Below are 23,202 nucleotides of genomic sequence, written 5' to 3' on the forward strand. Positions count from 1 at the left end.
TATCTAATAATCTCTGCTCTTTGATTCCACAACCTCACTCCAAACATAAATAAACTTTCAGGATTAAATGCACAAATGCATAATCTTTGACATTGTTTGCCTCTCTTATCTGAAGTTAACAAAATACATCCTGACCTGAATTTGGCCAGGTGGACAGATCAATGGCAAACTGGTGGATAAATTGGAAATGGACAGCACTATCTCTGAAGCATCTGCCAATCCATATATCTCCCTCTTTGTCTACCACAAACAAGTAGGTGGAGTCAGCAGTTTAATGCTGGATAAATGAAAAACAAAGCATTGCATATTAAATATTGCACTTTGATATGAGTGGGGAATGCACCACTGTATAGAATATTTAAATATAAAAAAATTTGTTTCTGTAATGTAACATGTTTTCTTTTATTATCCTTCACTATAATCAATTAAGTTTTATTTTATGTAACTGTTTATTCTGTCTTTTGTTATCTTATGACTGCCTCTTTAAACCAAAGATATATCTCCACTTGGTGAACAATAAAGGGGAATTCAATTGAATTAAACTGACTTGAAATAGCCTGTGTTCAATAAAATTTGTTTTACATTATTTATATAGTGCCAATTCATAACAGGTCGTTAAAAAAAAATCAATGTCATATTACATGATCCACATGGCCTCAAGGTAAAAATCAAAGCATTAACAAAAAGCTACCAAATAGATAACTCTATATATTTAAGAATATGTAATTTTTAGAAGATGCATGTCAATGTAGTAAAATATTTTTCATTGGATGTTAAGATTAGGAGAAGCATATATAATGGCTTATATAATTTTAAAATAATAATTTCTCTGATTCCATACTTTTTATTTTATATTTGGATAAGGTAACGTTTGTTTATTCGTACTTATATTTCAAATGAGCTAACTCGGTGCTGTTATTTTAAAAACAGAGCGACCCCCTACGGCAGGGTCAGGTACTGCAGCTCGGTGATTTCTATCGTTTTGGGCCGTTTGGCTTACACTTTCCAAAATGGCGACCTCCCTGGGATCTAATACTTACAACAGACAGAACTGGGAAGACGCGGTACGTTGAATCCATATCGTGTTTTTCCACAGCAGTGAGTAAGAATGAATGAAATATTAAAAAGCCAAAAGTCAAGAAGCAGCAGGTCTTGAAATTACTGGGCTGAATTGTAGTTTCCGCTAGCTAGCGCCGGCTAGCTGTTGAAGCGTGGCTGCTACTTTGTGTAGCATCCATCAGCATGTCGCGGTTGGCTGCTTTGTGAACGTTACCTGGATACAAATGAAAATGGGTCTTTTGATCCCGTGTTAAAGAAGCAAAGCCCCGTTCTCCCAAATCGATCTCTAATTGTATATATTTTTCGAATTTCACATAACCACGGACTGTGTCGGAGGTAGCCGTTTAAGCTAACAAGGTTAGCGCTAGCGAGCTAACTTTGCTAATATGACCGTAATCCGGTAAAATGTTGCGTTCTGAAGATGAGATAAACGAGCCACCAGAACAAGGTTGCTGGGGTTTCAAAATTCAGTCGTATAAATTAATAATGTTTAACTTAGAAAAGTATATACAACGTCTGCGTAGTGCTTGGTGGGAAACACCTAAGCTAAGTGTTTGGGTAACACATTAGCTCTAACGTTGCAATTGGAATGATCGAAAAAAAAGAACCCGTTTTAGCCTGCAAAAGAGCCAACATCCATTTTCTTCTCTTCTTCTGTGTATATCAATAAGTAAATACATTGCCTTTAGCAATCGGATGTTTGGCGCCTCAGTTTTCTTAAAACGCCAGACACGTTTGTAACCTTAGAATATGTAGTCGGCATTTTAATTCTCAAGAGCCGCTTATATTTAGAAGTTTTGCTGATGCTGCAGAAAGGATGGATTAAAGCCTGGTCGTGTTCAGCAGTGAGCACTGTGACTGAAATGACATCCTTCAACAGATGAGAATGTGAGAAAGAGCCGGTCTCAGGACTTTTTGCGTTCACACATGTGAATATGCTTAGCCAATAGCCACCGAAGCAAAGTGGCTAAACATAGGGAGACTCAAGAGTACACACTGAATAGGAAAAAAGTGCTTGTTTTGCTGTATAAACATCCGTTGTAATTTCTCTTCCAGGACTTCCCAATACTGTGTCAGACATGTTTAGGGGAGAACCCTTACATCCGTATGGTAAGATTTGATGTGCTGCATTGTATAAACTGTAAACGGGTTTGTGGAGGTATAAACGACTTCGTGCTTCATTTTACAGACCAAGGAGAAGTATGGGAAAGAATGCAAGGTATGTTTTACAACTACGCAACGAGACCTGCTCGGAAAACACCATTTTGTGTGTTAAGAGCGTTCCTGACGTTGTGATTTTCCACCCATCAGATCTGTGCCCGGCCCTTCACCGTGTTCAGATGGTGCCCGGGCACACGGATGCGTTTTAAGAAGACCGAGGTCTGTCAGACTTGCAGTAAAATGAAGAACGTTTGTCAGACGTGCCTTCTGGACCTGGAGTATGGTGAGTCCTTCTGTTGCAGGCCCCAAATCTGGCCAGTGGCTCACGTCCTACACTACATTCCTAACCCCCACGGTCGTATCTTGTGCCTGGCAGGTCTGCCCATCCAGGTCAGAGACACCGGCCTCTCTGTGAAAGACGAGGTTCCCAGGTCTGATGTGAACAAAGAGTACTACACACAGAACATGGAGAGAGAGGTATGATTGCAAAATAACTCCTCTTTTAAACTAGTTTTTACAAATGCATTGGAATACCGTAACAAATAATTATGCGTAATGTTGATTCCCCCCCCCTAATTTACTTAGTATTCCATGTCATATCAACATCTACACTTTGTTTATGAGGATCAGTTTAATGATGGCTTTGCTTTAATATTAATTGGGTAAAATCTCCTGTTTCACCTTTTTTGTACAGTTTTTTAGAAAAGTGTACTTTCCAGGTCTCGATCATTGATCTCTACTTTAATATATGTTTGTTTACAGATAGCCAATTCTGATGGCACTCGACCGGTAGGCCAGCTTGGTAAGGCTCCAAGCTCTAGTGATATGCTGCTCAAATTGGCCCGAACGACGCCGTATTACAAGAGAAACCGGCCTCATATCTGCTCCTTCTGGGTGAAGGGGGAGTGTAAGAGAGGAGAAGAGTGTCCCTACAGGTGGGGTTTATGGACAGATCTGATCTGTTGTTTGTTCTGTATTTTGAGTAATTCGGGAGTAGCAATGCAAACTTTTTATGTAGTTAACCACCACAAGAAAACATAAATTACACTTATCTGAAAGACTCTACTCTGGCTACCTGTTTTCATTCATGGTTGATTCTTATTTAGCCTCTTTTAACTTATTTACAAAGCTCTTAATGGTCTCTTAATTTCTTGTTGCATGAGCTGTCTGGGTTACAGGTTTTTAAATATTCTGAAAGTCAGACCTAAAACCCAACAGCGACACTTCAGTTTACCGTTGGCGACCTGCAGTCTGGAATGAACTTCCTGAAGACCTAAGACTGGATTTAAGTGTTACCAGTTTTCCCACAAAGCTGAAGATGCATGTGGCTATTTATTTATATTTATTTATTTACGCATTCTTAGTCAAATTTTAAATAATTTTTCGATATAAGAATGATTTTATTTGAATCGTTTAAATGTATATTTTTTTATGCACCCTTTTCTTTGGTGTATTTTTGTCTTCTTTTCATAACTACTGTAGAATATGTCATATCTACATTAGTCAAATATTTTTGCTCATGAAGCCATCAATATTTTTATTTTATTGCCTTATTTTCCCTCATCTACATAATTATAATGGCATTTTGGTGAGACACCGGCTCAGAGTTCACGCAGAATTCACTCATAACACACAGGCACAAATCAAGGCATAACGTTCAAGCTGAATGCACCGACAACACTTCCTGAGAAGCTAAAAAAAGAGCGTGCAGATAGTCCTTAGCATCTGATCAGATTTGAATGTCGGAGTCAAAAAGAGATAAGTCAGTTTACAGAACGATGTAAATTATTGTGCAATTGCACGACTGTATGAAATGTTCCTGCAGAAGTCTTTAAGTTAAAGAACTGTGCAGTTTGCATGAACGTCTAACCAAACACTCTACGAGAAACTAGACGTGTGCAAACAGTCCGTTATGTTACCCAAGCGTTGTGTGAAAGGTGTGACGCGGACGTTTGGTTATTGCGTCTTTTGGTGTAAATCATGTTGTTTGTGCGCAGGCATGAGAAGCCCACGGATCCCGACGACCCTCTGGCTGACCAGAACATCAAAGATCGTTACTACGGCATCAATGACCCAGTTGCTGACAAGCTGCTGAAGCGGGCTTCGACTATGCCCCGGCTGGACCCGCCGGAGGACAAGTCCATCAGCACTCTTTACATAGGAGGGCTGGGAGACACTGTAACAGATGGAGATCTCAAGTGAGGATTTTATTACCAGCTCTCTTCCGACTTCAAATAGACCTTTTATATCTATATATAATCCCGAGGTTATATTACTATTTTTGTTTAACAAGCTGCTTCTTTATCACTCCAGGAGTCACTTCTACCAATTTGGAGAAATTCGAACCATCACTATAGTCCAAAGACAGCAGTGCGCCTTCATCCAATTTGCCACTCGGCAGGCGGCGGAGATGGCCGCAGAAAAGTCCTTTAACAAACTAATCATTAATGGACGGAGGCTCACTGTCAAGTGGGGAAGGTAAGTCGCTCCCGCAGTCCTGTGTAGCCGCGCCGAGCGGAGTCGCTTTGAGGGCCGCGCTATAATGTGCTTGTTAAATGCCTGGTGGTTTTCAAGGAGGATGAGTGTTTGTAGCAGCCTGAGCTAATCCCCAGCGTTGCTGTTACAAGTGTCAGTAAATTAGTAACCGCCGCGCTTGTAAAAGGTGGCTATTACCGACGCAGCGAGAGTTTGCTGGACAGACCGACTGTCTGCGACGAACGCGGCTTTCAGGCGCCACGCGCTTTTCTTTCACGTTTAATGAATGGACGTCTGACGTAGGCGGTGTGACTCTTTAGGTCTCAGGCAGCCAGAGGAAAGGATGGTGTGAAGGAGGGAGTGAGTGAGATGGGCACCAGACTGGATCCGGTACCTGGCCTGCCCGGAGGTAAGCGCAGACACGGGAGCATCGCTCGTATTCACAGCGACAGACTTTGTTTCTTCAGCTTACCAAAAAAATAAATAAAAATCAACCCCACATTGTTCTGTTCCTGTCAGCACTGCCTCCCCCGCCAGCTCTGGATGAAGAGGCTCCGGCAAACTACTTCAACCTGGACCCGAGCTCCTCGCCTGCGATCATGAACATCACTTTGCCGCCACCTCCAGGCATTAACCCCCCTCCACCAGGTAAAAGGTTTAACATTGTTACTGATGCAGAGTGAACGCACCGGCTAAAGATACTAAACTGTTTTATTTCGCTCAGGTTATGGCCCGCCGATGTTCCACCCCATGGGTCCCATGGCGCCCCCTGTCCCCCCTCCTATGACAATGAGACCCCCGGGTACAATCCATTATCCGTCCCAGGATCCCCAGCGGATGGGTGCCCATTCGGCACACGGCGCACGCCACAGCGAGTAGCTGGCAGGGTGGCGCCAGGCTGCGGCTGGATTTCCTCTCGCTTTCTTCTCGTGTCAAACCTGGTCGGGCGTGTGCATGTTCAAGGCTTCCGTGGGCCTGCGGACTACTAGAGCAAACACGCTACACATGATACTTAACTCTTATTAATGCAACCTGCAGAGCAGCAAACGAACCCTGGGCCACGCGAGGTGACGGTCAGGGATTTACTCAATGACGTTGGTCGTTCTAGGAAATGTTAACTAATAGAAAACAGTACAAACAGCCTCTCAGCATGAGGACGCTTGGCTAATGTGACCAGGACCACATGGAGACCATGTACATATTAAAAAGAAAATGTAGTCTTTGAAGAAAATCTGTCTTCGTCTCATTTTGCATTGTATCACCTGGAGTTGAATACTGAGAGGTATTTTAAAATCTGTTCACTTTCAGTTACATTGAGATATTTTTTTTATTATTATTAGACGCAATCTTAACATTGAACATGATCTTGACTTTATTGTAAATCTTTCTTTACATATTTTCACTTCTCATTAAAATGACGCTCTTGTCAAGTGATTATCTTCGTGTACATTTATTACTGCACAAGGTTGTGTTTAGAGAAGAATGAAATCCACAAAGAAAAACAGGACAGAGGAGTTTTGAGCAGTTTTTTAAAAAAAAAAAAAAAGAACTTGCAGGCATCACTTTCTACCTTGCATAAGTATTCATTCACCTAAACCTCGTTTACATTTTCTTGCAACCATACATTTCATTATGTGATCTGTATTACGCTAACACAAAGCAGTTCATATCGGTGAGGTGGAAGATAAATGCCTTTTTACAAATATAATGAGGGATGGGGAGAATCAGGGCATGCCTTAGTAGATTAGTAGTAGAACCACCTTTTGCTGCAATTACATCTGCAAGTCTTTCAGGGTTTATATCTACCAGCTTTGCACATATAGAGATTGAAATGTGTCCCCACTCTAATCCAACTGGATGGAGGCTGGATTCAAGCCTGGACTTTGACTAGGCCATTCTAAGCCTATGAATCCTGACCATTCTACTAAAACGAAGCGTTTAGGGGCTATGCTATGTCTGTGCTTCGTCCAGTTTGCACTTCCCTGCTAAGGAACAGCTTTCCCACAGCATGAAGCTCCCATCACTATGCCTCGGCATGGGGATGGTGTGTTCAGGGTGATGTGCTGTTAGTTTCCCTTCAAAAATAACCATTTTTATTGAATCGTTTCACGTGTTGGCTGTATTCTCTGCATGGGTTCCCTTCATGTTTCATTCCCCTCCATGAAGACCAGAGTAGTGCGGTGTATGGCCCAATAGTCGTCCTGGGAATAGCTTCCTCCACCTTGAGCTTTGAATCTCTGCTGCTCTTTTGCAGGAATAGTGGGCCTCCTATCTGCTTCTGTCTCTAATGTCGGCACAGCCTCCACCTTGTCCGACCTGTCAGTTTAAGGGGGGGGCGGCCATGTTTTGGTAGTGTCTGTGGTCGCACCGGATGATGGGTTAATCTATAGGATGTCTAAAAACTGGGGATTTTCTTTACCAACCTATCCCTAATGGAGATGAATACTTCTGCTAGGCGTTGTAAAGCTGTGACTCCGTCCCATCAGCGCCTGCCTCAGTCTGCTCACAACATTAGAGTGTTAGTTTTACAGAGGGGGTCATCTTTGTAAGGAGAGAGCCTCGGGCTTCATCTCATAAAGTCTCTCTCATAGCTCATTAGATTCAGGACTGTAGTCGAGTCCCCATCCTCTCGGTGCTCTGTTGAAGTTGGGCCGTCGGCACATGCGGTCCAGAGCGACGCCGGGGAGGCTCTGGGACTCCACGGCCTCAAAGCCAATAACCGGGATGACTCTCTTGCTGGCCATCGAGCCGCCAAATGGCATCGGAGTCCTGGAGAGGGGTGAGGGAAGGGAAAAGACAGGGTTATATTATCAAGTGTTTTAATGAGAGGTAGCTCTACTGTAGATAACAGGGAAAATCTTTAGCACGACACATGATACGCGCCGCTTCAAACAAGGTTATTTTATTTTTTTCTTTCATGAAAACCCAGCAGGGGTTGAACACCATTAAAACTGGGTGTGCCCCCTGAGCTCAACCACTCTTCCCGACTATTAGAGTTCAGCTTTAAGGCGCTGTAATTTCATAACAATCTTAGGGATGTAAGAGGATCTCTCCACAGGGGCTGCGGTGCCTCGCAAGCGGACTGAATCCGTTTGACTGACATCGTTTCTCTCTCGGTTTGCCCGGCGTGCCGCCCTCGTTTCTCCAACCTGCCTCGGCTTCGCGTTCGCCCCGTCTCGCACGTTATGCCACGTGAAAGGCGACTCCCTTTCGTTAGCTATATGTCTTATTGGGGTCGTGAAAGCTTGTAGACCCCCTCACCCCCACCACCCCTTTACTGCGGATCATCTGTCAAGGCCCAGAGATGAAAATAGCCGTCTCGCTGCCGCAATCTTAGGGAGGTGAAAGCCAGAAACCGGAATCATTTTCAACCTGTGGAAAGATGGACCGGAGCCGGGGGGGACAAGAGGATAATTGATCTCTTGGTTAGGTCATCTGTGGGGTCTATTTGGAGCTAGATGCGCGTCATCGTCCATGCCTGAACGTCACCGTGGTTTTAACTGTACAGACTCGCCATCAAGACCGGGGGGGGGGGGTTACCTGTTGAAGCACCTGTAGTTGGCAGGCTGTAGTCTTTGTGGGGGTTGTGGCAGCTGGGCGCTGAGGGGGTTCAGAAGCTCTTCGTTGCCTCCCAAAGCTTCGCTCCACGGGGAGCAGTAGGATTTGGGGATTACTGTTGTGTTGAACTTCTCATGGGGAATTTCCTTTAGGGGTCCAGAGTAGCCTGGTCAAAAGAAAAGGGGAGGACATGATGGGAGTTGAGCGGGATGCAACTAAAAGTGAAGTAAATGTGTTTTGAGTCATTTTGTACGCTTTCACTTGAGAAACTCTTCAATTAGATTCACACCCCCCCCACCGCCCCTTTGAATAAAAAGAACATGCTGTTTTTGAAGCGCACAGGGATAAAGATTTACATACAAATTCCTCTGATGTCAGTCCTGTCAGCAATAGGAATGACAGTAATGAGATCTCAGTGTGAATCCCCGATAATAAACAGAGCTTAGTTGCTCATCAGTCAGACGGGAAGCAGTGCTTTCTGCCAGGCCAAATATACAACAGCCCCTCAGCAAAGATGCTCGCCAGATAATTGCTTTCCACAAACTGCCAGCCCCCCCCCCACCCTGGCTCGGATTATAATAAAACAAATTAATGTGCTCAGAGTGCGCTTGGAAAAAAGGTGAGCTTTGGCATTTCGGGGTTGCAACAGTGTCCATGCATTCATTGCCCAAGTGCTGGCAATGCTAAGAGCCAGTGTGGGCCCCGCTGGCGGTCCCTCATTCGCAGTGTGTTCCCATTTACCTGGAGCCAGGACATCGGGACTGCCCTTCTTTGCTACAGTCTTCTGAAGGTTCATGACCAGGCTGTGCTTACCGGGGATGGAGAAAGCCTGGTTCTCTTTTCCTCCCTGCGGCACGGGGGCTGTCTGCTGCGGGGGACTGAGCTCAAGATGAACCTAGGAAACACACTGATTATGGTCCCTGTAGATTTTATCCAACCCTTAAATGACAACACACGGACAGTTTTATGCTTTAGCTGTAACAGTGATACTAGTCTTCCCCTGACGACAGCTGCTGGGGAGCTTTCCAAAGGTTGAACCACATTAATGGACAGTTTAAAGGATTAATGCACAGCAAAGACATCCGTTCACCAGAATCTTACTGATGCAGACCTGAGTTCAGCAGATATTTTTATGTTTTTAATTTATCAAAAACCGAGAGCAGAAAACTATCATTTTATAAATCTGCCTTTTGTTAATAAATATCTTACAAACACTACTCAGAGCCTCACGTGATAAACCAATACAGAGCAGCGTGTAATTGTGAAGTAAAAGGAAAACTATACCGGTTCATGCCCCACTTCCTAATATCCAATCAAAAACGCATTTGTATTCAGCCCCCCTGAACCAAAACACTCATCTTCAAATCTCATCACAGATTCTCAGTTGGATTCAGGTCCATGCTTGACCGACCAGTCTAACACGTGGATATGCTTTGATCTAAGCTCTTGCCTTCTTGCTCCGGCATTATGTTTAGGGTTGTCTTCCTGTAGGAAGGTGATCCCCCACTCCTGGCTCCATCCGAATAACTCTAAAGACTTTTTAGCCAAAGCGGAGGTGTGTCAGCGGTCACCATGATAAGTGCTGTCTGAATAGTGCAGTCAGCAAGGAAGGAGCTAGGGAAAAGGAGCCTGTATGCTTCCTTTCAAGGCTACTTTAGCGTGGGAGCCTTGAAATGTCCCTTACTGGCGCTAAGCAGCTACAAGGGATCCCATAATCCTTTGCATGACTTGTCGTATAAGCACAGCCCATCTCACGGAAATTAATAAAAATCGACGGAGAGCAGAGTTTGCGCACTATGTAGTTCATTTTCAGAAGGCTGTAGGCCCGGATTTGAGTTTGCGTGTTTTTGTCGTATAATGATGTCGGAGTTAAAGGCTGTCCAAAATCAGCACAGCAGTCCGAAGCTTCTTTCCACCCCACAATAGAGTTCTTGCTGTTGATCCCATGAAAGCTCAAGGAACATGAGCAATCATTAAGGGTATTCAGATGGAGCCTCTGTCTTAAATCTTTTGGAGCTGCTTCCAGGGTTGCCCTACTTTTAGCTCCCCATCAACTCTGACCAGCTTCATTGTCTCTACTGAAGAAAAGCATCCCCACAGTATGATGCTGCCACCACCACGCTTCACTCTGTCCGTGTTGTGTTCAGGGTGATGCGCAGTTCTCGGTTCTCTGTCTTTTGACCAGAACACCTTCTTCCCTACGTTTGTTGTGTCCTTACACTGCAAAAAGAGAACTAAAAATAAGTAATATTTTCTTGAAATTAATGTATTTGGCCTTGATTTGAACAGGTAAATAAGATTTATTGCCAATGGAATGAGTATTTTTACCCCTAAAATAAGATAATTAGACATACTGCACTTGAAATAAGATGATGGAGATGAATTGTTCCTATTTTAAGTGCAAAAATATTATTCCATTGGCAAATAGTCCTATTTATCTGCTCAAATCAAGGAAAAATACTTTAATTTCAAAAAAATGTTTCTTATTTTTAGGTCTATTTTTGCATTTTACATGGCTCGTTGCACACCGAGAAGAAGGGGACAATGGTTTTCTTCTAAACCGCAAATCACTTCTATATTATTATTTTGGTTTCATGATCCATTAAGTTACGGTGTGGAGGAAACATGTGCAAGAGCACTTTACACATTACAAAAAGGAGCAAAAAGGATTGTTTATAAGGCGGGATTTCTGGAGCACACGGCTATCATTTATAGGTCAAAATTTGTGGATCTTGTCAAATTTTAAACTGGTCAAATAATGCAGAAAGAAAGAAATCTATCAAAAATTCTAAAATAATAAATTCTCTGGAAAAAAGGCAGGTTGCATAGGATGTGTAGTTTATATAACGGATTATATGCAATGAAAAGAGGTTGAATAGTTGTTGGTTGAAGATCAATGTAATAGCATGGATGTCCTGTAGAAGACTACATGACTGTATTACAATTAACTGTATAGGTATGTTTGTGGGTAGTGTAGACTGGATAATTGTGACACAGAGGACACATTATAGCTATAAATATTAATGTGGAAAGTGTTTAGGTATTCTAGACCGAAATGCATAATTTATATACGGAATGAGTGAAATGGGGGTAGGGATTGATAAGCGTCGCCTTCTTCCTGCTCCTTTTTCAAGCTGGATATGGGAGGTCTTATTTTATGTTTGGTTGTTTTTCCTGATGTATTGTTTGTCCCAAAATTTGTTGTTTAAGTGTTCAAAAAACCCAAACAGAATTCATTATTTTATGTTTTTCTTGCTCCTCTTCCCTAAAGGCCAGATTTACAGAGCGAACAGGTAACAGTTGTCCTGACTGGCTGTTGTTGCACTAGACTTTCTTTACTTTAGGAGTACCAGAGTAGGAGGGAGATTACATATGCACTGAATGCATTGAAGATTTTTACTTTTAATTTAGGGGGAAAAAAAAGAAAACCATGTTATTTGTCTTCCAAGACACAATTGTCTTTTCGCTTTGTGTTGGTCTGTCCCACAAACTCCCAGTAAGAATGAACTTTTGCAGCGTCTCGGCTCGCCTCCGTGTCTTACATTGCTGTTGTACGGTCCGTTTGTTACGTTCTCTAGCGTGAACTTCTCCGCTCTCCTCTGTCTCTCCTGAAACATGCGAGAGCCTCGATTGGACAGAAGGTTGAGCTCTTCCATCATCACGTCTCTTGGAACGCTGATCTTCTTGCCCAGGTTCAGACCTGTCGTAAGGGAGCACAGACAGATGGAGCAACTGGGTCATTCCCTGTGTGATTTCAATGCTTTAATGCATTTATTGCTTCTATGAGGTCACAAATACATTTAAATTGGTCAACGTTAATCCTTTGTAAGGGCTTGAAAAACCTAAAATGAATCTTTAAGGCGTCATCTACAGTCTGAACTAAGACTACCTGAACAGTAAGTGGATGTATAGCTCATAGCAGCATGCCTCTCAGTTAATTCAACCTCTGGCTAAGGTTAGTTGTGTTTTAATTAAATCTTTTATGTGTGTGTGTGTGTTTTTTTCTGTAAATATAGCTCCTTACTGTGTTCTTTCAGAGATATTCTTCCCATTATTCTCTTGTTCCTATGGAATTGATGATGCCATTGTCTTTAAGGGGCTGAAAACCCAACGGTTTCAAGCTCAGATGTTCATTCTTCCTCTATTAGTACCTCCAGATTCCTTTAATCATTTAATTATGTTAATTATGAAGCAAGAAATTTGCAAATCCTGTTTAGGCTTTCTGTGATTAATATTGTTTTTGTAGTAGAATTTAAGAATTCACACACGTTGTAGATTCTCTGCCCATTTTGCTCTTCCTTTATTTAACCAGGTAAACCCCGTTGAGATCTGGATCTCATTTTCAAGGGGGATGTATAGCTCATAGCAGCATGCTATGAGCTACAATTAATGCCTGTTTTTCTATATTAATCAAAAAGCCCTACGTTTCTTGTATTACCCCTTTTTTGTTTTTGGAAGGTTTTAACTGTTGCAGAGCAGTGGTGTGTTTCTCACAACCGAAACAACAACAAAAAAAATCTGATAAAAATCGGGCTTTTCTCAAGATATAACTTTGATTTTTTTTTCATCTCTGGACTTCCACATCTAAGTTCACGAAGTGAAATCACTTTAAATAGACAATTTGCAAAGAGAAGGAGAGTAGGAAAGTAATAAAGACAGTAGGCCCCAGTGCTCCTCTTGTTTCTGTCAGCACGAAACAGCTGAGGTGGACTGATATTTAAAAAGCCAAAGCATGTGCGCCGCCGTTAAGTATCCGGGCAGCTTTTGCTCAGGGGGGTCCCTTCTTGGGTTGTATTGTGGCCTGGCGGAGGGTCTGAAATAGCCTCGAGATGATGTCAAGTGGTGTGTAATGTTTGTTGTGCTCCCGAGTTAAATGGGGAAACCGGGCATATAAATAGGATCTTTGGATGAAAGACTCGTGTCAGAGCAGATGGTCCTTTTTACTCGCGCGCGATAAGTGCGGGGAGAAGTCTGGGCCTACGCCACCCTGCAGGAGCTGCCTTTGATCAGCCTGTGCATAATTCGGTGGTGGGAATCACGTTTTGCTGAGTTAAGGGGAGAATAATTTTTCAAAGCCTCGCTGCGGCGGACGGCGTCGGGGTAACAAACGGAGCGCAGCTGGGATAGTCCCAGCTGGAATGTTTGGCGCTTTTCATCCACGCGTTACCACTCCGAGGGCTTCAGAGTATCGGTGTCCGCTTGTTTTCTGAGAAGTTGCGCGCTTTGATGTTCGGCTCAATTACGTCGGACCCACCCGGCTGTGATCTGACTTTATGTCTGGCGGGATAAGGCGTTAAATACAAAGTAGATTGGAGTGCTAAATCCTTTTCCTATTTACTCGTGAGCAGCAGTGGTTCTTGTGAACATGGCAAGCCCCTCATTATGTGCTCCATGACGTGTTCGGCTCTTGTGAGTTATGAAAATAACCTTGGGTAGACAGACACAGACCGCTGTATGTTTTTTTATTTTTTTTTTATTTAGAATTACATAACATATTATGCAGTTCATACTATGTAAAAGATTAAGATGGAACCTATTAAATAAGCTCCAGTAGTGAGTTCAGTGGTTAAGGCTGTGCCCACACTCCCATTGACCTGACATGTTTTTTTTTTTTTTTTAAAAAGCTCTTAACCTGCTTGAGACGCAACCGAGAGAAAAGGTCTTTGCGTTTTGTGCGCTGCTGCCGCCCTGCAGGCCATGCCGCCCATGGTGGTGAGTCATTCAAGCCCAAAAACCTACAGCGAAGATTTTAGTCCCTCTTGTCACTCCGTGTAGCTCTTACCTCCTCGGGCCTCCTGAGACAGAGCTTTGGCTTGCAACATCCTCTGCCTGGTCGTTTCATCCATTCCTGAATGCATCTTCAACTTCTCTTCCCCCTTAATCATGCGTAATAAATGTGAGAAGCTGTGGTTATTGTCGACGCCAAACATTTGCCACATAGGCTTTCATTTTATTTGAGGGTGCATCAACTGGATACTTAAAAGTTACACACGATGTCCCTTGTTACAGTACGTTCACTTTAGTCAAAGCCTCTAAAGCAGGCATGTCCAAAGTGCGGCCCGGGGGCCATTTGTGGCCCCTGTACTGATTCTGTGTGGCCCCTCAACTGCATTTCAAGAACGATTTGGTCCACCAGCACAGGTGGCTGATGCAGATGGAAGATTTTAGTTTTTAATTAGGGCAAAAAATATTGCAGAAACGTTAAAATCCTACAATTGAAAATGTTAAGTATAACCCAAAGTATTTGTCCTTTAATAAACACACATTTCACATTCTCTTTAATTTCATAGTAACATCTATCCAATGATATTTAATTACTCAAATTTACACTTTGGTGTATTAAAATCTGCGTTGAATTCAATTATTAAAATTGGCTAATTACAGCAAATGTTTTCAAAGAACAACTGACCCAAATACTGTTCTTATATTACTAGACCAAAAGGAGTTCAGTTTATTACTGTTAAATAGTCAAATTTAATTATTCAAAATAATTTCCAAACTGGATGAATACAACACATGAGTAAAACCCTTTTTAAATTTTGGATCTACAATAATTTACACATTCATTTCCTACAAAAGACTGACTAATTTATTTATTTAAAATGAGCATATTTTGTAGAGCAGGTAAAAAATTTATATGATTGCTTTGGTTTAAAAAAAATTTCTTTGGCCCTCGAGTTCCTTTTGAATTGAAAATTTTGGCCCATATACCGAAAAGTTTGGACACCCCTGCTCTAAAGGAATAGAAAGCCTTTATTCACGGACTTACCTGTGTTTCTTTCCCGTTTGCCTTTGGTTCTGTGCCTTGTCCCGCTGCGGCTCTGGGATGCTTCCCCGTTCAGCTCGGACACTCCTCAGCCTTGAAGGAGCGGTCTGTATAAAACCCATCTCAGGATGCCTCCGGCGCTTACCTCACTGGGTTTATTTTAGCAGAGAGCTAAGGGAGCGAGGATGAAATAAGGGGGAGGTTTTGTGGGGTTATAAAAAGGTGATTAGGGGGTGGGGGGCAAGTGCAAAGATTTACATCCTGACCTCGGGCTGCTTTGATTGTAAAAATCGGATATCCTCTGCATGTGTGTGTGTGTGTTTGCAGCAGTTATCCAGACAATGTCAAAGGGAGCCCAGGCGTGCAGCATTGCCACAGCAAACACGGATTCAAACAAACACACGAGCGTTTTTGTGGCAGCGCCTTTGAAACGGAAGAGCTACCAAGCTGTGGTCCGGTGCTGTGGCTGTGTTTTCCTCGCTCAGGGCCAGAAGTTGAACTAAGCAGCCGGCTGGGGCTCCATTCCCCGACCTTCCCGACCCCCGAGTTATTGGGATTACACAGCTCTCAGTTGTTCAGTGGCTGTAAAGCAACCGAGGCGGACCACCGTGTAACAAATCCGTCCGCTTATTCTCCCAATTTACAAAGTGCAGAGAAACATATTTGCCTTTGCTCCACCTTTTGAATGGACGACTTTTACGTTTGGTTAGCCTGTTTAGACTCAAGGGAGTTTTTTTTTTCTTTTTTATCATGCTGTATTTTCTCACAAATTGATTCTTGGAACTCAGCGGAAGCCTAGCAGGGGGAAAAAAAAACATTTTCTTTATCTCTACTGAGATTGGAAATTGATTTTGCACCTGCCCACCTCTATCTCCCAGTGGGAAGCCTCCTGGCCTCGGAAAGTAAACGTTAAGTCATCCTTAGTCACAAATGTTCAGCTGCAGATGCACAAATGAGACCGAGAGGCGGCTGCTCTTTAATGGTTTATTAAGGAGGATTTGTTTGTCGGGGAAAGCAATTTTTGACAAAAGGACATTCCAGCTTTTTGTGCAGCTCTGCCTTTGTCGTTAAACTGAATCTGTCACTTCCTCTTCAGTTTATCCAGCCTCGCCGTTCAGCAGTTTGTGACACATGCAGTTATTGTGTTCACAACAAATCAAATATTAAATATTCAGCGTTTGAAAAAAAAAAACAATTTCTAAGAATGAAAGCGAGGGGCTTGCGAGGGGAAAATAAAACAAATCACAAATCAATCTGTGTGTGTCAGGGCTCCGATGCAATTAGAAGGCTTTGTGAAACTAAACGTTTCATCAAATTTAAATCAAAAATGTCGGTGCCACGACACCTCAGGCAGTGGAAATTGTGCACATAAAAATTTTAGGTTTTATCACAGCGCTTGTCTGTTAAAGGAAATAAACCAACACTTGTTTTGAACGAAATCGGCGTTAATCCTCTGTTCAGTTCTTAGTGCCAAAAGGAAGAGGCCTGGCCTTCTCTTGCAACTTTCACAAGGTCACAGCATGCAGAGAGAGGTTTTTTCTTTTTTGTCCACTCATCTTCAGACAGTTTCTCTACACATCATCCCCATTGCTTGGTTCTCTTTTATATTCTCTTCTCTCCAGCTCACTTCACAGGTTGTCTGTAGGATTTAGCTTGGATGTCCGTGGAGGATGGTTGACTTAGAGTCTGATGAACCCTTTGATGTGTCATTCAGCCGTGTCTTTCGAATCATTATTCCTGTTTGCAGGTTTCTTGCAGAATCCACTCGTTTTTTTATTTATTTTATTCAAAACGTCCCGGTATTCAAAATGGTTCATGATACCATGCCCTCTAACAAGCTCCCAGTGGACCTTTTGGTAGAGAAGCAGCTCCATAGCATCACAGATCCTCCGCTGTAGCTGACGGTGGACACGAGGTGCTTCTGCACATTTTCATGTTTTGTTTTCAGCCAGACCAGCCTGTGAATGCGAGAACACACAGTTCCAACAAAGCTGAGCAAACCCCCACATGCTTACCAGGTTTGTGACAGGGGGACAGAAAATGCTTTTCTCCTTGGCAAACTTCCCAAACAATAGGTTGACACGTGGATATCGTTGAATAGTTGAATGGTGGCTCTGGAGATTTGGTGACACCAAGATGCTGCTCTTTGCTTTGAGACTTTCTTCCAGTCTTCGGTACAGCTTGAGCTGTTTTAAACCTCTTAATTATTGCTCTGAGGGTTAAATAAAAAGCTGTTTTGTTGACATATGCAGACCGACATACATCTGCCTAATTTGAAATGCATGTTTTTGTTTTTTAAACCTTGAAGAGTGGTTAAAAGAACGACCTCTCATTTTGTATCGATAGGAAATCATGAACAAGTCATTACAAGTTCTTTAATTTATTTAAAATAATTAGTGAAGTGTAGCGTCAGTTTCTTCTTTTAAAACAATCCGGGGATAAGGATATCAAGAGGCTACCATATTTGACAGGCATGTTCCTTTATCTTTCCCATTTTAAAGAGAGAAAAGCCCATCTTTGTCACAGTACAATAAACAAGTACACCAGGTGAAAAGTTATGGGTCACTTACTAAAAGTTCCTTGACACTAATCAACTTAAAACTGTTCATGCATTTTATAGAAACAAGTAGGAGTGTCAACAACTGTGGAACCAGGGATTTGGTCAAAGCAACAATTTCTCAGCAAGGATCCCCCCCCCCCCCCTTCCCTCATTAAATAAAATGCACTTATGTTAAAGGCAGGAAATGTTCCTATTTTTTCAGTAACAGATCTATGGTGCAATAAAGATGATATTTTTAAGACTTTTTTTTATGGCTGCTGATGTGTGCAAAGGGAGCTCCATGTTTTTGTCATCCATGATAAAAGAGCCTGAGTCTTGAAACAGATGACTAGAACTACAGTAAAGTTTAGCAGAATATTACATTTGAAAAAAAGAATAATGTACAATGTAGACCCAAAAATAACTTCAGGTAGCTCTTAGAAAGGTTATTATTGATAGATTAATGCAACTATTTAGACAATTTGTGCTTCATCTTTGTCATTGCAACGTTGTACATTTCATAGAAACTTATCCTCCCCATCCCTTAGGAAGCAGTGGGCTACCACTGTGGGGCCCTCGGGGAGCATTTTTTGGGGCTACGGGTCTTGCTCAGGGACCCAGAGTGGCAGTCTGTGGGATTTAAACCAGGGTACTGGCAGCCTTCCCAGGGTGCAAGCGCCCTGCTGCAACCACAAGGCTACCACTCCCCCTTCCTGGGAGAACATTAAATGTAACATAATCAATAGAATCACGGTTAGTATGTATGTTTCTAAAATAAAACACACAATAAACCTTTCGAATGCCAACGGCAGAATTTTAATAAACAGACTCAGGTAATGTTCGGCCATTTGGAAAAGCCAGATCAGTGAAGGAGAGTCTTTCAAAAACTCGTTAGTCATGAAAATCACCGCTGCTCCACTTGAAAGTTGACGGTAACATAGTTACACTCATCCATTATCAGCAGCAGATAAACCACACTTCAAGTCATACAAACTAATAAGAAATGAGCTTTTATTCCTGAGTGGCCACTCATCTTTATGTTTTTAACCTTCAGTCATGTTTGTCTAGGTGATTATGAATTAAAAAAAAACTACAAAGCAGCACTTAAACAAAATAGGAAGAATTACTTCAATAACTATTTTCTTCTGTATTTATAAACCAAAAAATTTATGAGCACATTGGTGCCAGGTATTGCACGGGGCCTCAGTGAGGCATGGAATAACCAAGATGATCCTCACTGACGGCGATGAGTGCCTGCTTTATAGACATTCCCATGCCGGCCGTGCTAAATATGACAGAGGAGACTCCTTATTTCCCAGGATGAGGGGCAGCTTACTGACAGCCTCTAACAGATATGTAGCCTGACCGTCACAGCGTGCTATAAAAAGGCACTTTGTTGACACTGGAGTCCACACGCACAGCACTTGGAACGTAACTGGCACAAACTCAAGGTTGAAGTTTTTGGTGCGGAGAGACAACACCAGACATTAACTCGCTGCGAAGGGATTATGGGTTTCACAGCGTCTAGCGCTTCATTGGGGTTTTACTAGACAGACCAACAAACAGCAAACCATTGTGAAATGGAGGTAAATGATTATGATTATTTTGGTCCCCAAAAAACTGTGTTGTATTTCATTCAACCCCACATTTAATATAATAAATGCCCATAAATAAAATCCAATAAAACGCCTTTAGAAGTCACTTCATAAAGTGCTGGGTGTAATCTAATCTCTGATCAAATTCAACTGTTCTGGGAAGGTTTCAGAGATTTATTAGAGAAAACTGGTGACATCAGTCAGAGAGATAGCCAAAGCACCGCTGGAGGAGCTGCAGACTTCCACAGCTCAGGTGGGGGAATTCATTAACAGGGCAGCCGTTAGTCATGGTCGCCCCGTATCTGGCCTTTATGAATAAGCCATGTGAAGTCTAGTTTGCAGTCTTCCACAAGCCACCTAGGATTTAACCAGCAACCATATGGAAGAAAGTGCTCTGTTCAGATGAAACCAAAATGAATAATCAGGAAACGAGGCAGGAAAATGCTACACGTCACCCTGAAGAGTCCACCCTTTATGGTGAAGCACGGTAGTGGCAGCATCATGCTGTGGGGATGCAATTTCTTTAGAGAAGCCGTTCAGAGTTAACGGCAGGATAAATAGTGCTAAATACAGGGTTTTCCTGGCTGCAAAAAAACCTTAGCCTTAAATATACAGCTAAATACACAATGGAACAGTTTGGTTTATCAAAATCCAATAATCCCTGACAAAATCTATGTTCCCTATCAGTCACTATTGAGCAAAGGATTAATGAACAAAAATCTACAGATATGCACAATTGGTTGGGATGTTCCGACTTGCTTTTCTGATCCACATGTAGAGAAAACCCAGAGCCAGATCCGGAAAAGGACAGGGATCACTACTGGAAAGTGACTGGTGGAATGATGCAGGGGTTTTCTCACTGAGCTCACCTCCCCACGCCTCAGAGCAAAGGTCAGTCTGAGGGCGTTGAGGTTTGGGGATAATGTGCTTGGCGCGCTCCAGAGGACGAGGGCTTCCGGAAGTGCTGGTAAAGGTCCAGAGAAGCTTAACGAGGGTGAGAGTCCGGCTTCAGGGAGTAAACTGGTGCAGGGAGCAGCTGGGAAGAGAATCAATCCAGGAGGTTTGGTCAGGGAAGGGTTTACTGTGATCAGAGCTCCTTCAGTATCTTGAGGCGGGTTAGTTGATGGCAGTCGGGTGTGATTGCAGCTCTCAGCCGAGGCTACACCCCCTGTAAACACACTCCAAAACCACGACACTGGCAGAGGAATACCCTAAGCTCTTGCAGCCGTAATTGTTATAAAAGGGGGTTGTACAAAGCATTTACTCAAAGGGGTTCATTTGAAATGCCCATCACAGTTTCATGAATTTTTCTCTTGGAAAAAACAAAAAAACAAAAACTCAGAAAACTATTCTTTTGTTTCCACCTCCTCTTTTTTTTTTTTGATTGATTCATCACATACATTTCAAACAAAATCTGTTGATGTTTGTGCTTGTAAAATGTGACAAACAGCGAAAAGGGTAACACAAGCCGAGCATGTCAGAAATGTTACGGATCTTTCCCTGACTGAAATCCGCTTTTATGATCATAATTTTCCGAGATAATTGTTTTCAACCTTTCCTTCAAACATGAGACAAAACAAGTTAAACTGAGTTGGTTCCTGACTACGCTTGCATCTATTTAACATTGCTGTTCTAGAATAAAAAAAAATAAAAATACGCACACAGCTTTGCATAGAAAGCCAATGTGTTTGATGTCAAAGAATAAGCATATAGAAAACGAACAGGTCTCTGTGTTCATTCCCCACAGCGAGCAGCCACCGGGCGCCGACATCTGACACAAGAACAATGAGACTGAAACGTCTGCAGTAAGGCCACCTCAAAAGGATGTGCCCTGCCGGCCAGGAGATAAGACCTTATTGGCTGCTTTGAGAGCAGGAGAGAGCAAAACCAGCGAAATTAAGTGGGCCTTTTATCTCTTCTCACTGAGAGCTAAACTCATTAAAATTCATTTTGCAGCTCCGAAGAAGTCATCATATTCTGAACTTTTCCTCACTGCCTTCGGGAGAGCGGCTGGAAGTCAATCAGATGGGGGAGCCGGCGTGACAGTGCTCAGTTTGAGCCTCAATTCAGAGAGGAATAATGTGCGAGCTGCTGTGTGGGAGTCTCATCAAGGAGTCACACAGAGATGATGTCTGCGAGCTTGTCAGGGAGAGCTGGGTACCTGGCAGGTAAAACGTTCACAATGAGCCCTGGCATTATGCACACACATGGAATAGGAATCTTTTCACCGTAACATCGTGACTTTCTTTTTACGCTTTAAGAAAAATAAGGAAATAAGAAAAATAACCTGTTTTTTCAAAGTGTTTTCTCTTCCCCCCCCCCCCCCCCTTTTTCAGTTGTACAAAGTCTGTTTTATTTCCGGCACTACAAAGACAGCCAGGGGAGTGACTTTGCAATGAGCTAATGAACTCCTGCTGAATCCTGCCTCCTCGGGTGAAAAGGGAGGTTTGCTTGTAAAAGAAAAAAAAAAAGAGATCCTTAAGGAGGAAAAAAAAATAGAGAGAAAGTACTTTATGCTTCCCAAAAGTATACCATGAAAAAAGAGGTGAACGGGATCAAAAAGGTTGTCGGCTTTTACAGCAGGCGATTCTGCAACCGGTTAAAGAGTCTCCTCTTTTCCACATGTTTGAAGAGAGAAATGTAAACATGAGGATTGTGCACAAAGCTGCGATACTCTAACACGGAAGAAAGCAGGTAAATAACTAAATACGTTTTAAAGATGTTTGGTGGCAAGAAGCCAAAAGATTCGCTTTTCTTTGAATAAAACTGACACGGAGACGCTGCTGGAGCAGATGGTTCATGTTTACTCACATACATGTTTTATTTCTGCGGTAGCATTCACACTTTTTTTTTCCTTTACTCTGCTTGCCTCCAATTTAAACTGTAGTTTCAGAAAGGACAGATCAGAGACCTTAAGTTGTAGCTTTACGGATTTACTTTATACTTTATGTTTATTTTTATTACAATGACACAAAAAAGAAGTCTAGTTAATTGTAGCTCTTAAAAAACCTGGACAAAGTTACTTTAGATTAGAAGCCCCCAAGGATTCACTTAGCTTATTTCTTATTATGAATAGAGACAATTAGTGATTAAACTTGTTCCAGCGAAGTCTAGTGAAGGAGTTACCTAGCTTATTCTTATTACAATGTAACAAAAGAAGTTATTCTAGTTGCAGCTTTAGTAAAGTTGGATAAAATTCACTTAGAAAACATAAAAAACAAGGATTTACCTAGTTTACTTCTTATTATCAATAGAAACAATTAAGTACTGTGATTTTATGCAAGTACAGTGATTTATTTTGCTTTCTGTATGTTTGTTAATGTATGAATATAAAAAAATTAAGCTTTGAATATTAGTGAGGAAGCTTGTTCCAGTGAAACTAAAGAAGTCCAGTCAAGGATTTACTTAGATTATTCCTTTGTTAATGTAATGGTTTTTTTTTCTATGTAATATTTCTCTCTGTAATGTTTTTCTGTTCATGAACAGCACTTTGAATCACCTTGTTACTGAAAAGTGCTTTATAAATTAACTTGCCTTGCAGTTGTCACCCCCAGATGACTTTGTCTGCAGGGGAATATTTTCCCCCAGAAAAAAAATAGTGTGAGTTCTTTAAAAGTGCATTTAAGAGATTTGGCTGACTTTTTTTAGAAGCACGTTAGACAATTACTGGCACCCCTGGTAAAGTTGTGTACAAATGCATTAAAATTCACTCATCTGCCACGTTTTATTTTCTTTTTTTGGTCCATGTTGCTGCTGCTGGGTTTGGATTGTCTTTCAAATCTGGAGTCGCTTTGATTCTTCGTGACATCGATCCAAGACAATGCCAGAAACATGCATCAGAGATTTTGGTACATATTTACACGATAGCACCATGCTGTTGCTTCACATTTGTTGGCTTAACATTCACAATGAGAATCTCCCGTTCCACCACATCCCAGAGTTCCTCTGTTGGATTGAGGTCTGGTGAGAGGGAAGCCCATTAGAGTACAACGAGTTCATTGCCATGTGCAAGAAACCGGTTAGAGATAATACGCTTTGTGACATTGCGC

At 42.2% G+C, this 23,202-nt stretch overlaps 2 protein-coding genes across 4 annotated transcripts; one reads left to right on the forward strand and one right to left on the reverse strand.

The window, feature by feature from the left end:
• The first annotated feature begins 924 nt into the window (after nt 1–924).
• On the forward strand, nt 925–6,223 carry rbm22 (RNA binding motif protein 22). The gene is made up of 11 exons (XM_012850118.3): nt 925–1,064; nt 2,116–2,169; nt 2,249–2,278; nt 2,371–2,503; nt 2,597–2,697; nt 2,983–3,155; nt 4,218–4,418; nt 4,534–4,698; nt 5,016–5,104; nt 5,215–5,343; nt 5,420–6,223. Exons 1-11 carry the CDS (start codon nt 1,011–1,013, stop codon nt 5,572–5,574), a joined length of 1,284 nt encoding a protein of 427 aa, XP_012705572.1. The 5' UTR covers nt 925–1,010; the 3' UTR covers nt 5,575–6,223.
• A 972-nt stretch (nt 6,224–7,195) lies between these two features.
• On the reverse strand, nt 7,196–15,197 carry LOC105915920 (myozenin-2). Of its 3 annotated transcripts, none has more exons than XM_012850305.3 (6): nt 15,023–15,197; nt 14,036–14,129; nt 11,796–11,953; nt 8,995–9,148; nt 8,236–8,419; nt 7,196–7,464 (listed from the first exon to the last, which is right to left on the reverse strand). In XM_012850305.3, exons 2-6 carry the CDS (start codon nt 14,109–14,111, stop codon nt 7,281–7,283), a joined length of 756 nt encoding a protein of 251 aa, XP_012705759.1. In that variant the 5' UTR covers nt 14,112–14,129; nt 15,023–15,197; the 3' UTR covers nt 7,196–7,280. The 3 variants fall into 3 exon arrangements, with proteins under 3 accessions (XP_012705759.1, XP_012705912.1, XP_012705688.1); XM_012850458.3 differs by having other exon boundaries at nt 9,067–9,148; nt 15,023–15,196; XM_012850234.3 differs by lacking the exon at nt 15,023–15,197 and having other exon boundaries at nt 14,036–14,138.
• Nucleotides 15,198–23,202: the final 8,005 nt, after the last annotated feature.

This window comes from Fundulus heteroclitus, chromosome 23, assembly GCF_011125445.2.
Source record: "Fundulus heteroclitus isolate FHET01 chromosome 23, MU-UCD_Fhet_4.1, whole genome shotgun sequence".
NCBI lineage: Eukaryota > Metazoa > Chordata > Actinopteri > Cyprinodontiformes > Fundulidae > Fundulus > Fundulus heteroclitus.